The sequence below is a fragment of the Ostrea edulis genome, chromosome 1 (genome assembly GCF_947568905.1).
Source record: "Ostrea edulis chromosome 1, xbOstEdul1.1, whole genome shotgun sequence".
NCBI lineage: Eukaryota > Metazoa > Mollusca > Bivalvia > Ostreida > Ostreidae > Ostrea > Ostrea edulis.
In genome coordinates this window covers 78,459,048-78,474,218 of record NC_079164.1, presented here as the reverse complement: position 1 = coordinate 78,474,218, position 15,171 = coordinate 78,459,048, and the positions used below count along the sequence as shown (strand labels likewise).

Here is a 15,171-nt window from a genome sequence, read left to right as displayed (position 1 = left end):
TTAAAGACACATAGTTAAATCACAATCGCTGTCAATTCCTAATTACTATTGTCACTTCTGCTACAAATTTCCTAATCAAGTCAACAAATCTGGAAATCTATTCCTGTCTACATCAATCAAAATTCACTGCATAATTATGCAGACCTAACATGTCTGCTCACAAAATGCGACCGACACCCCAAATACTATGGGAAATATGCGGGAAAAATTGTCTTTGTAGTCCTCTGATGAATAAATCATTATATCTGAAGAATATTCAATACGTTCACAGCCTCTTTGTGAATTTTATAAACCTTGACGTCCCACCAAGGTGATCACGCAATCCATTACATATTGTGATAAAGAATGTTCCGCTGTTTTAACTTTCTATCGCACAATCCTGCAAGGTTTAATTACAAATTGCACCAATACACAAAAACTTTGTCATGATCATCTCCACCAAAAAATTCCCTGCTTTCTAAACAACACAAGATTTTAGAATCATCTTAGACTAAGTCTTCCTGGACTGGAGTGAAAACTGACACGCAAGACAAAAATGAGATCTCCTTTTTTAGGGGACAAAGAAACATGTGAACACCTATAATATATCACAGCGAGAGTATACATAAAATAAAAAAAAACTGACATTCCATCATTCCCCACACAATCCTCAGGGCATCCTTTTCTCTAATGTAAAATTAACTTATAGAACAAATCCTGCACATCAAATGATCATTAAACCCAAGACAATTGATATGTTGATATAACAATTACTGGATTACAATTGAAGACTATACACCTCATATGCTGTGATCTTAAATTTGTTTGAGACACTCTGCTGGTCTTCATACTTAACAAAATCCAAAGGGTTCATCATTATAAATGGAGAGATTTACATGTCCTTAACAAGACAATTTACATATACAGTTCCGGTTTATGTCTCCTTAGATTACCCTAAATCAGTTTATACCTCACACAACTTGATTTGCACAAACTTGCCTCGTTGGATTAATTTTCTCCATGGTTCATTTTGTCTACCTTTATGTACACATGTATATAGAAAATCATTCACAAGAACTTATTACCATGTGAATGTCTTATACCCCTTCCATGAAACCCCAATTCTGTGTAAAAGTCTTTTTTAAATAGCATAGCAGAGCTCTCAAATTTGTCTATAAATTTTCAAACCATTTTTCCATTTAAACAATATTTTCATTCATATATCATTTTGTTGATCATCCTTATTAAAAATTGTTTCAATGAGTAGATGACATAACCAGACGACATAATGAATAAAAAATGTCACAGATCAGTTCCCATCATCCCACGAAACGGCATTATACCGCCCCCTGTATGCCTCTTTTTGGCAAATGAAAACATTTCTGAAGAGGACAGTGAAAGTGTGGTATCAAATCTCATAGCCATCTAGATGATACCTCTATTGCTTACCTTAGATCCTGCAGGACTGAAGAGATTGGTGAGTTTGCTGCGATCTTTGATTCTGCGACCCTCGTTAAAAGAGATGGTTCCTTGTGGACTGACGGAGGATGAGAGAGTCTGCGGAATGGGTGTCATGTCGTCGATGGAGAGGTTGATCCCTCGTCGACTCCGAAGACTTCCCACCTATAGTACAACGTACCTGACTATAGTTTACACACAATTTTTCTTTTATATTCATTTCCTTTCGAGAATTGTAATTCAAAATACTGAAAATAATTCAATTAAAATGTCCAAAGGTTAATAAAAGCTCTGGATTTTTTTTATTACTAAGTTTACATGTTTAATACTAAAACGATTCACCTGAGTCAATCTGAGTCATACTTAGAAATTAAAGATGTACTAACATATGAAGGTGGTTATATTTATCCTCTATACACCTGTATTCTTTATAAGCAATATCATATTTCTATTCAGCAAAGAAAAAAAACGTGACAAGGGAAAATAGGCAAGGTTGTAATAACTGATACAGGGTGATTAATATTCTATACACTGTATATATACTAGTAGTTTAGAAATACATAAACACACAGAAACTATTATACATACATTGAAATACAGATGCACATAATAAACTAAAATCAATCTGTGACCTGAGATACCACATAATCTACTCACTTTTCTACAATGTTTCCTTGAAAGTGATCTATTTGACAACCATAAAACATTTATGTTGAAATGCATTCATAATATTCAGCTCATTCTTCTTCTACTGTGTGACAGCTGTCCGAGTTATCAAAGAGATAATATATCTGTATACCGGGAGTACCCTGTATCTGCTAGTTCTGGCCTTAATACAGAAAGATTGCCACTCGGGATCAGACTTTTATTTGGGATTGATTATATAACTAATAATTTGTTTGGTGAATAAAATTCCTGAATTCAAGATAATTCTGCCATCTAATATCTAGGCTATGACTGAAACTTTTTGTAAATCAGTAGGATCTGCACCCAAAAAAAAAACTTCCTGGTACAAGTTGACATTATTACACTGGCTGAGAACAAAGATCATGTGGGAGGCTCTGGTAGCCAATTTTTATAGTTTATCTATTAAGCATCATCAATTAATTCTTGTTTATACAGTTCATTTCTGATTTACTGCTTAAGACTTAAGAAAACATGCAGAATTTAAAAAAAAAAAATCACTGGAAATGATTTATCCAATTGGGTGAATGTTAAAATCATATGTTGCATACCAGTGCCAATAATGCTTCAGTTTCTATTCCTGACGAGAAAACAAATAAATTATCAACAAAACTACAAAAGAAATGATATATGTTTTAGCTAAATGATAAATGAGTTTAAATGAACTAATATTGGTAAATCTATACATGTATCAGCACTTGCTGGGTGTAAAAAAAAAAAATTAAGCTTGCTCACACATTTTTACACCCAACACATGCCAATATTCAACTTCAATGACCCTATTATATCCTATAGTATCCCTTTATTTCAGCTCCAATTAGAATACTGTACCACTCCCTCACTGGACTCGTGACTGCCAGCTATACTTCTATGTAGAGAACAATAGGGCAGATACTTGTGAAAATTTACAAAACATTTGTAATAAATTGTAAAAAATTCACTGGTGTTTTGCAATGTGTTTCTTTTCAGAATTAGAGTAGTGTCCCTTTATTCATGACACGACTGTCTCCATTGTTTTCTTTACAATCTAAACAATTGGGGTGAGAACGAACCAGAGTGGGTAGATTTTTACTACTGGTCCTCCACAAAATATAAGAAATTACAGTAATAAGTTAATTGATAATAAAATTTAAAATACACAGTTCATTAATTAGCTGAACACATTTCTAGAGAAATATGTAATTGGTTTGAACAAGCCCATATATACTAAGCTTTGCCTCTTATGTGGATTTGATCAACCCAATGTATTACTGCAGACTGTTTATACTAATTATACTAATAATGTATGAGGGTACTACAGGATACATCCTACCTGGTCATTGTGGGAGTACATGTTGGAGCATACTCCATATTGAATTTACAGTGATGAGTTGGTAGACCATGATAGTTAATTTTTAATTCTCTCAGACACTGTACTTATATGTACATACATCACATTAATAAAAGTGTGGAATATCTCTGCCCATACTGGGTTTTATCAATAAAGTTGACAATAAAACGTCTATATTTGGGTTTTCTCTTCTATAGATAGGGATTTCCGTAGTCTACAACTCTCGTCCCATGTTTTCTGACAGCATCGGTGTTGTGTTAGATATAGTGCAAACAATGAAGCATTGCCAATGATGCGCAGATCTCGTGTATTACAGCATTAGTAAAAGAGCATAATGTGCAGCGCAAATGCATGATAGGTATGGAAGAGAAAAAAAAAAGCAAAAAGTAACATGCAAGAAATTGCTTGAACGTGTAAAAATTAGCTTATTGCATCAGATTGAGTTAACCTTCATACAGACACTAGATCACCAGTGCTACATAATGAAATAAATCTACTTACAAAAACCACATCAAGCCATAATATGAAATCTCCCTCCATTCATACAAATGTTCCCAAAGCAAATATGTATTGGCAATTATATTCCTTACATGAAACTAATAATTCAAATCTAATATTAGTGATCAAATTTCATTATTTGAAAAAAAAACATGATTTATGTATTTAATTGAAAAATTATTAGCATATTGGTAATAAAAAATTACAGACAGATGTGGAGTACTGCAGGAGCAATGTTATTCTTGATAATTCTGTCATGTAATTCCCATATCATATCATGAAAGTGTCCTATCATATCGTATGTGTATCATATTGTGCTAGTGTCCTATCATATTGTATGTGTATTGTATTGTGCAAGTGTCCTATCATATTGTATGTGTCATATTGTGTGTGTTATGGTTTGTATTTATAACGTTTTCTGTTTATCAGTCATTGTGTTTTCCGTTTAACTTATACATTCGGAGGTTAATTTCTGTATTAAACATCCGCTGCATAAATAAATCCAATGTCAATCCTAAAGAGTCAAGGATGAAAAACGAAATAATACAAGACACGTTACGGTAGTTTACTTTATAATACATTCACACATAATATTTAAAGTCACCTTATGTCACAAATAAAAAAAAAATAGAATTTAATTGCAGAACAACCTCAGCCCTGCAAGGCAATTAGCAGATTTTAGGGGAATGCCAAAATCATGAGCCTATAATTTTAAAAAATACACATTATCACTTATGAACATACTACAAATTTTTATGATAACAATAAATTGATATTTTATGAGAAACTTCACAGATAGGTTGGATTTCGTGCTTTTAGTGCCATGACTTGGAATTGTGTAATTTCATAGTATCAAAACTAATACATGAATCATATTCACTAAAATCATAGACTTATCTGTGTTTCTGTGCTTTTAGAAAATTACAGAAACATTGGAAACGGTGAATAAATCAAAGTTATAATTAATCATTACACAATTCATCCGAACAATTTATCAAACTATATTTATTTAAGGTAGGTCACTACACCAAAAGTTTATCTAATGGCTCATTAACGCATCTCATTAAAAGCAGTCTTATATGAAGTATAATTTCACCATCGAAAGAGTGATACAACGTCTCAAGTCTCACTTGTTTTGTAGGAATTATTTTTTACTTTTTCTGGAGTGATAAAAAGGTGTTTTGTTTGTATATAAGAGATTTTAGAGAATAAATTTTGCTGCGATTTGATGCATAATAATTATCCAATCAAACATGCTAAGATTGAAATTAATCATATCTATGAAAATTAAGAACTACTATTTCTTTTTTTTGGAATTTCTAAATGTATGGCTAATATTTTCCAAGAAACATGTCAGTTAGAAAAAAAGATACAAATGTATTAGACAAATACATCAATATCTTAATAAGAAATACCAGATTAAAAAAATATATATATATCATATACGGTAAAATAACTGAGAGCTTGTATCATTCTATCGATACCTCTAAATTTCCAAGAATGACTATCTAAATTCATATAATTCCATTAATAGACAAATTTTATTAATTACACAATTTTTCTACATGATAAAATATCCATCATGTATTCTATCAGTATCTGTGTGTATCGTAAAGATCGATTATCACCTTATGAGTGTACCATGAAAATAGTTTTTTCCTGTTCTGCATTTTGAATGAAGATTGTGTATCCCATGTGCATCGAACATCCTATCGTATCGAGTGAGCATATTCCTATCGTATCGAGTGAGTATCCTATCGTATCAAGTGAGCATCCTATCGTATCGAGTGAGTATCATATCATATCGAGTGAGTATCCTATCGTATCGAGTGAACATATTCCTATCGTATCGAGTGAGTATCGTATCATATTGAGTGAGTATCATATCATATTGAGTAAGCATCCTATCGTATCGAGTGAGTATCCTATCATATTGAGTGAGTATCCAATTGTATCAAGTGAGTATCCTATCGTATCAAGTGAGCATCCTATCATATTGAGTGAGTATCCTATCATATTGAGTAAGCATCCTATCGTATCGAGTGAGCATCCTATCATATTGAGTGAGTATCCAATTGTATCAAGTGAGTATCCTATCGTATCAAGTGAGCATCCTATCATATTGAGTGAGTATCCTATCGTATCAAGTGAGCATCCTATCGTATCGAGTGAGCATATTCCTATCGTATCGAGTGAGCATCCTATCGTATCGAGTGAGTATCATATTGTATCGAGTGAGTATCCTATCATTTTGAGTGAGTCATGTATGATCTATCATATTGAGTGAGTATCCTATCGTATCAAGTGAGTATCCTATCGTATCGTGTGTGTATCTTATCGTATCGAGTGAGTATCTTATCATATCGAGTGAGTATCCTATCGTATCAAGTGAGTATCCTTTCGAGTAAGTATCCTATCATTTCAAGTGACAGTGTATCCTATATTGTATCATGTCAAGAAGAATGTTGCAGGTACTGTGCGGTGTAATTAAAAGGTTACCTGTAAATATCCCATGATCAAATATACACCCTATTTCATTAATTTGTAAGAATTAATTCATGAATCTGTGTACATATTCATTCAAGAAAATTTCCCTCCAAGACAGGTTATAGTAATTTACTGATAATTTATGTGCTCCAAAGTACACAGATCTATTCTTCTTAAATCCAAATGCCTTTTTAAGGAATTTGAAGTCAAGACCCTTTCTGCTGTGATATTCTATTGAATGCTTGTTGTACACACAATGCATACACTATGTGAAAAGGGGAATAACTCATAAAGCTTTGAACAAGGCAACATATAAAAGGTGATATATATTGGTTACATATCTAGAAGAAATCAATCTGATGCAATAGATTGGCATTAATAGTTGTCAAGGTGGCATGCGTTACCATGACAACTGCACTTACAGACTGATAGTCGTCAAGCAACCTTGGCCCGTCACCCTGTTTGGGTGTGGGGTGAGAAAAAAATGGTATAGACAGGGAATTTCTACGTTGTTTTACCGACGGTGGTTCAACCACTGGTGGCACACGCCCAAACAGAGATTCTCGTCGTCCCATCTATATGGTAACCAAGGAAACACATAACATTCAGCAAGAAATTGACATAGACAAGATATGTAAGTAACAAGCTTATAAAGAGAACACAGCTTCGCTTTTTATGAATTCAGTGTTAGTGTTACGCCGACGTTGCACATTTATCGCTGTTGCATCTTTTAAAATTTGTTAAGCTTGCTTAAACATTCTGGTCAATTCCACAATATACTGCATGAACATTATTCATCTGCATTTTTTAAAATATAAAAATAACAATTATTCAAATCAGTTTGATAAACTTATATTCATCAGTAAAACAAGTCATATCTAATGTTTTTATATTAAATTTTTATTAAGAACAAATGTAGGGGTGAAAATAAAAATCATATTAAAGAAAATAAGTTCCAAAATAGGGGGAAATAATTAAAAATCCAAAACATAAGCCTCATGCAGTCAGCTGCAAAAATGCCATGATTTAATACCCGCTAACATGCATTTATTTCCATGTGCTGTTACACACCAACAAACATGCTGCCACTTATGCGTCTCAGGTGTTAAGTACATGCTTTATCCAAAGGGAAAAAATACCAAGTATCAACTTACAACTAAAAAATTAGAACAAAAACTAACAGTCTGAATTGATAACCTCTAACTAAAAATTTAATAAGCTATATTATATATGAATCCTTTTCCTGATGAAAACTAAATTTCTGATCAAAGTTGATGATGATTTTTGTTTGGGATATATTGCAATATACAAGTATATATACCATAAACCTTGAATTCAGTATTAAGGACACCCAGGTACAACATTTTGCTACATACACCTAGACACTAGGACACTGAAATACAGTATGAATTAACATTTCTTCTGTAAATAATTTACCCTCAAAATGGAGTCCCTTCTCTACAAGAATATGTACAATGTTTTTGAATTATTAGTTTGTTTTTGTTCTGATTGATTATTTGTTCAGGTTTGTGAATTTCTTACAAAAAGTTCACATACCATTTGATATAATATACAATTTATAATCTAAAACAACAATGAAAAACTTACAATCTTATCACAAGTTCATATTAAGGAACTTTAACTTATTCAGTCATTTAATGGTTTAAAGCTCAAGAAATAAAAGGCAAAAATTATAAAATGTGTCTCAAATCTGCAATAAAAATGGCATCCTTACAATGTCTCAGCATTTATATTTCTGTTTACTTTAATGAACAAATATTTTTAAAACAAGAAATTTGCAGAAAATGTGTAGTCTGTTTTTTAAATTAACCAAGGAATGTGATCTATTATAAAGAGTCCATCATTTCCACCTCACCAGGATGAATATTCCCATGAATATTCATGAAGTGATGCAGCAAGAAAGTTTTGACCATTTGTGTAAGAGCAGGAGTTTCAATTCAGACAAACATAATGATGGACAGTGCTCCCTATGTGTCCATGTACCACACAGATACTTAACACAATAAATTCAAAATGGTCTCCTTTTAAGACCCATTGCATGTACTGCAGTATTTTCCATGAGATCATTTACATGAAGTGCTATATAGTGATTATTCTGATGCAGATAGATCTAAATGTTGAGTAACTTGAAAGTTTCATCTAAAATTTCAATTATCCCCAATAAAACATTGGTCTTAGTATATGTAAATAGATGGCCATTCATTTTTAAAACCATTTCTTGACACTGTGCCATAGAAACTTCATGTTAGATTAAATTTTTAATTCAGTTGTCAGATGATTTGATATTTTGTTTTGGTCTGAGGTTTTACAAGAAGTCAATGACATTTTGCTCCATAGTCCTGTGGTTTAACTATGACTGAATTCTCAGAAGATCGCTATAGAAAATTTATTGAATGATCCACTTGCATACAGATGTACAAACTATTTGTCCTCATAAATACCAAATTGAATTTTTTTCTTTTAGGAAGTTTTTAAAATTTTTGCTACACTTATCATATTACTAGGAAAAACATTTTCAATTCAAAACTATAGAAGATAAAAATAAAAATCTATTTCCAAGAAAAAATTATCCAGTAATAGAACTAATGAAAATTGAAACAAATTCATGCACATGTAAGCCAGAACATACAAAAAAAATCTGAACATTGCATTCAAAATAAAAATACAGTCTCCTATAGAAAATCTCCCTAAACCAGTATGCAAGAAAACCAGAAATACCAAGTATCAAAGTAATGAAAATAAATGAATTAAAAAACAAGATGCATAGCAAATGAGAAAGGGCAAGCACTCTTCATATGAGTTACATACCCCTGAGTTCTTTTTACTGCTTTTTGTACCGCTGTTTGGTCGAGACTTGCCCGATCCTCCTTCGAAGTCCTTCTCTGCAAATAAAATCAAAAATACTTGTGCTCAATTTGTATTCAATATATTTAATTAAAGTCTGTTGTCATGTACCAAATATAATGTGGTTTGAGCGAATAAATGAACTTGAACATATCATAACAAATCATTTAGTATGCAAGGGATTCACTGAGGCTTTTAGCAAATATCTCTGGAATTGCCAAATTAAAGCTCAAGCCTGCAAGATTTGAACTGCAGCAGTAACACGTGGGGAAGTCACTGAAACCGTTTGGAAAAAGCAATGTGGCGAAACATTAAATACTATGTACTCTTAATTTGTATAGTATTTTAAAATACTACGACAATCAAATGCAACATGGTAATATGAGAGTTAACAATCAACTCAAATGACAGCATTTTATTGAGATGTAGAATCAGTTCTCACATAAAATCATACAATCTAATAAGCATTACATAATCTGACAGTATAATAATCTACTTCTATCTGGGCATGGGATATGATACATAGCCTGTGTATATAGATTTTTCTAGTTACCACACCAACTACTGATGAGAAATTTCAGTTACGCAACGCAGTTCTATGTCTGATTCTCTTGTAATATTAAGCACCATGTGAAAACAGAGGAGGCGTAAACCCAAGCCAAGTACTAGTCGTGATGCCAACGGATTTCTACTGGTCCCTCTCAGTTACCCCTAAAACTGCTGACTCGGGGAAAAATAAACACAGATCAATAAAATAAAATGTTTGTACTAAAACCTTCTTAACTTAGTGTACACAAAAGAAGGCTTGATTTTATGGATGGTCTTTCATAATAGACCTTATTATGGCAGATAAATATTCTGCTGGGGGTGACAATAGCTATTCACATCCACAACAAACAGAGCAAAGCCACAGATTTAAACAGCAATGTCAAAATCTATGAAGACAGTGTATTAGAAGTTTTTGAATTGGTAGCAGAAGTTATAAAATGAGCAAAGAAATTTACTGTGACATATTAATTATACTGGTTGACTATTATTAAAGTGATAAGTTATTGGCCTGCAGTTTCCACTTCTGAAATTAATACTTTTTTTCATATTTTGATCACTGTACGCAATTTATTGTTACTTTGTGGGGCATCAATTCCTTGCTAGGTGCATGAAGCTCAAAATAAATTGCATTTGCAAAGTAATCAGTCAGGTTCAAAGTTTTTGAGACAGAATAAACTGTCTAACAAAGAAGAGTTACCATTTCCTTGAACTTTCAGGATCTTAAGGGTAACAAAATTTGGGGTGTAGCAAGTATTTGTATTGATGTACTTATGACATTGCAAATGACATACAGCAATATATAGAGTTAACTGTAAAATATTTTAAAAACAAAAAATCCTTTATCTTCACAAATGACCTCTGTAACCTCCTGATAACTCCCATATTAACACTTCTATGAAGAGCAGGTGAGAGTAAATCAGGATAATTTGAATTGGTGTTCTGCTCTGCAGGTCCTACTGTATAATCTGTAATTCCAACAAAAAACATAATCTCATTCCTGCTAACAATTCTTACCACAGACTGATCTCCGACGGAATCCAAATGCCATGTTCCTCAGTTTAAAGGAAGAACAATCCTCTTTTTAATGAAAGAAATAGTCAACACTTTCTGCAAACATTTTGTTATAGAGTGTAATGTGTATTTGTCCGCTTATGAGGTCTGCTAAATCTTGTGTTGGTTTGATCAGGTAAAAGCAAAGTCTCCATATCTAAATGGCCTTATCATATTAAGAAGGTGACAATTCAATCTTCAGGTGTGTACGTCTTGTTGCACAGCCCACACGATTCACCTTCATCCAGAGGTAGAGCGAGGTTTAAAACTAAAATATCTGACATCAATAAATTTCAAAATTACAGAACTGTACACAATCTTCACCATGTGTTCATTTAAAAATTGACGATCTTCTCAGCAGGAAAGCCGGCATAAGATTGAAGTGCTGAACATCATTTCAGCTCAAAATCTCATTTTTTATCCATGTAAATTAACTTATATACTGCCAATAAAGTAGTAAACAACAGTTCAAGGGCAGTTTTGTGAATCTCTGTGAATAGCTCATTTAGAACATTCAATTTTTATGTCCAAATTCCAACAATACAATTCAATATGCTTAACACTTGAAAATTAATATTTTTTCATCCAGTTTTGAATATCAAAGCTTCTCACACAGGTTATTTCAATTCCAAAAGTCTCATTTCTTACACATCACTGCATTGCAAGCATTAACCTTTGCAGAGTCTAAATATACTCAAGACTATATGTATGTATAATCAAGAATCACCTTGCACTGTCAATATTTTCATGTCATGTCAAAAAGTTTTAGAACCTTATTAAACAGTCATCCATCATTGAGTATACTCAGGACAAGGCAAATACAGCTCCATATATACGCAGGTATCTCCTCTCCAAAAGCACTTAACAAGTTAATAGATTTCAATTTATTATTTTCCCTCAACATCTGATATACATCTGCGGTGTGCAAGTGGGGGTCTTAAGCAAGAGGCAGAAATTTGACATCAAACTCAGCACATTCTCCAAAATTGTGATTATTTTGAAGGTCACCGTGGCTTTGATCACTTCCAGGGTCATCTGTCATTCACGAGGGTATACTCAGGCCAACGCCCCTTCTGTGATTGGATCGTAATCCCCTAGGAATGGTTTCTTATCACCAAACACTGACCACAGTTTACCTATAAAGCTGTGTGTTTATTTGACAACTACATACCAAATTTTCTGGACACCTTTCAAAGGTAGACATAAAATATTCTAATTTAATTTCATTCCATTTAAATTTCTGCTTAAAGCTGATAATCTTTGGTGTTAACTGCTTAGGATAACCGCTGAATGGTGTATTATGCTATTCTAACAAGGTCACTTGTCACATAAGCAGTACCACAGAAACACTGGAGATAGTCCTTCAGTTGCTAAGCCTTTGAAAAGGCTAATAAAACCGATATTACAAAAAATGAAATTCAACATCAAATGCTGTTGTCCAGCAGGCTTCTTGTCATGAATATAGTCCTAACAAGTATGCAACAGCTGAAAGCCAATCCAGAAAAGAGACCTGAAACAGTCACACGTGGTCATATTTTAATGCTCCATCAATATTGACTTTACATAAAACCAAGTGCAAAGTGAGAATTTGAATAGAATGAGTTGATTTCCATGAATCTGAACACCACAATCCTTTGATCAAGTAATGCAGATATTTCATGAAAACACAGTGCAAATATTCTACTTTCTGCTATTTGAACTTGAGAATAAGGTAGTACAATGTTGAATTTTGATTTTCCGATGCCTGTGTTACATAAAACATACACTATTCCCTTGCTTTTTCATTCTCAATATTGGATGGGTGGTAGTTTTCCTAGGTAACACAAGGGGCCAATAGGAAGCCATAACTTTGTATTTATGGCAAGTTAGAGCACACACAATTTAGGAATCCAAGACCTATATTGCTCGCTTATCAGCAGGGTCCACAGGTTATTAATGCAATCATTGAAGGTTAACTAAACCAATGTGCTACCAGCTTGTGTAACATAGTCCCTTAGCTAAGAGACATTATTTTTCTTCAGCATTTCATGGCCACTGCAGACATGTGTACAGAATCCCCAAAAAAGGGCAAACATTTCTCAACATCAGTTTGCAGCTCATTATCATTTAAGCTGATCTTTTCATCAAGTTCACTGCAATGTGTCCTAATGCACCAGCTTATTGAGTTCATGTAAATATCAAATGGTATGAAAAATATACAGCTCTACCTCTTTCATCTGAAAACTTCCCCATCCATCTCGTAATACATGAAATGTACATACATGTATATCATGTGTTCTGATATCTTAGAAGTTGAGCCAATCTTGTGGAATGAAAAAGCATCATTCAGTAACCTCTACACACTGCCAGTGCTGATCAGACATATAATAGTACTATTTCAGTATAGTTCAATATCTCCTCAGGTTTCACATGCAAAAAAAAAAATTATTGGCACAAGTTTTGATGGCCATTGGATTCTTCTACGATGTACATGTATCTACGTAATTTGTCATTTTATTTTTTATCAATCTGCACAGATTGCAGTGTAAAAGCTTTCATCACTTCACACGCACTTTTAACAAATGAAATAACCTGGAAAAATCAATGAAAATCAATTGTGCAAAATAAAGCTGTGATCATCATGATTTTACAACAAAGAACCCCGCATTTTTTGGCTAAAAATCATGGTGTGATTTAGATTTAATCTAAAAGAACATTATTTGTCCAAAGCTTTGAATTAAAAAAAATGATACTTCAAAAGGTGCATTGCAAGATACAGCCATGCAGGGTATCTCCATCATCGTCTTTCTGGGCACGGAGAAGAAAAAAAGGAGAATGAATTTAAAAGTCTCCAAATTTCAAATTCTGAGAAAATTTCCTGTGATAAATTTTCTGGTAATTTAAAACTTCATCGGAAAACAGTTCAGTCCAGTACGCACTTCAAACATGACACAAATCCCCCAATCATACGCAAAGTACACGACACTGTAAGGCAACACAGCGTTTCTAGTTCACTTAAATATATTCAAGATTTACTAAAGACTGATAACAAAGCCATTTTAGAACACACAAATTATGACCCTGATTTTCAATGAACTGTACATCTTTATGGTAGGACTATAAGGACTATACTTTTATTGCATAATAGAACATATTCAACATTCCAGATACTGTCTCAATCATTCGCAAATTGTGCTCAGCCAACAAATTAGGCCAACTTGAAATATGCTAAGAGGATTCAGCGCCTTTAATCTAAATTTATTACTTTTTGAGTCTTAGCTCTAGGTACATGTAGCAGGGAACTTTATCGCTTGTCACTCTCCCTCATGAACCATAGACCTGCCCACTTCCCTATCTTTATATTATCTAATTAACACCTTTCCACTTTGGTTCAACAGTATAGTATTCTTTTCTAACAGTATCTTGTTTCATTATCATCAATCCTGTCTAAAGATTGATAAAGAATATGGTTTGAGGTATTTGTCATTTCTAGGGATTTATAATTATATTTTCAACAGTTTACAGCTACCTGCAGATCTATGGAAAGTATATCACCTGTTTATTGATTTTTCCCTCACTGCAAGACTGGTCTATATATGGATATTTGTTGGCAGTGTCTAAAGTGACATTTTCATACAGGTATACAATACAGATACATATACCTTATCACATAACTATAAGTTGATATTCACACATCAATGATTCTTTAAATTTTCACCAACCCACTCCACATGAGCAAAAAGAAATTTATGAAGAAAAAAACACCATGATAGATTTTTCCAGCAATGATTGGCTTTAGAGTGATTTGTTTGTTTCATTATGATCAAGGTAATTTCAAAATCAATTTTCCCCTTGGCACAAACAATGGAAATAACTAATACAGCATTCCACTGTCAAAGACATTGAATTCAGCTTTTTAAAAATATCAGCTTGTTGTTTTTTGGAATTACATATAACCAATTTTTTTGCATACCTTTCCAACCAAATAACTCTTCTGCCACATTAGCAAAATATGTTGGTCTGAATAAATCCGATTCGGACTTTCTGCTGGCTCTGGATCGTCTCCGTTGCTTAGAAGAAGGGTTCATCTTCTTCTCCAAAAATGTTAATAATCCAGTCAAGATTAAAAACTTCTTATTAATATGATTATGGTTCCTCCATTATGAGCTATCTCATTCCTTTAACTCTCCTAGCATGGTTATATTTTCTGAACATCCTGATATACACCATTATCAAATACTAGATTCTCTTGGGAAGCGTTGTTTGCCACATAATGTAATATCTCTTTAAGA

General features: G+C 33.0%; 1 protein-coding gene and 1 long non-coding RNA gene across 9 annotated transcripts in view; one reads left to right on the top strand and one right to left on the bottom strand.

Moving 5' to 3' along the window:
- The window catches only part of LOC125680041 (pleckstrin homology domain-containing family G member 5-like), an 82,271-nt gene that overhangs the window by 22,180 nt on the left and 44,920 nt on the right, over positions 1 to 15,171 (bottom strand). For 4 of the 8 annotated variants that reach the window (XM_056161737.1, XM_056161739.1, XM_056161728.1 and 1 more), the window contains exons 9-10: positions 9,266 to 9,339; positions 1,429 to 1,602 (exon numbers count right to left, since the gene is read on the bottom strand). In XM_056161737.1, coding sequence (XP_056017712.1) covers positions 1,429 to 1,602; positions 9,266 to 9,339 — 248 coding nt within the window. Of the gene's footprint in view, positions 1 to 1,428; positions 1,603 to 6,858; positions 7,012 to 9,265; positions 9,340 to 15,171 lie in introns of all 8 variants that reach the window. The other 4 variants (XM_056161734.1, XM_056161736.1, XM_048919488.2 and 1 more) reach the window with 2 other exon arrangements.
- LOC130053949 (uncharacterized) lies at positions 1,434 to 3,061 on the top strand. The gene is made up of 2 exons (XR_008802175.1): positions 1,434 to 1,614; positions 2,933 to 3,061. It is a non-coding gene; the product is annotated as an uncharacterized LOC130053949 (long non-coding RNA).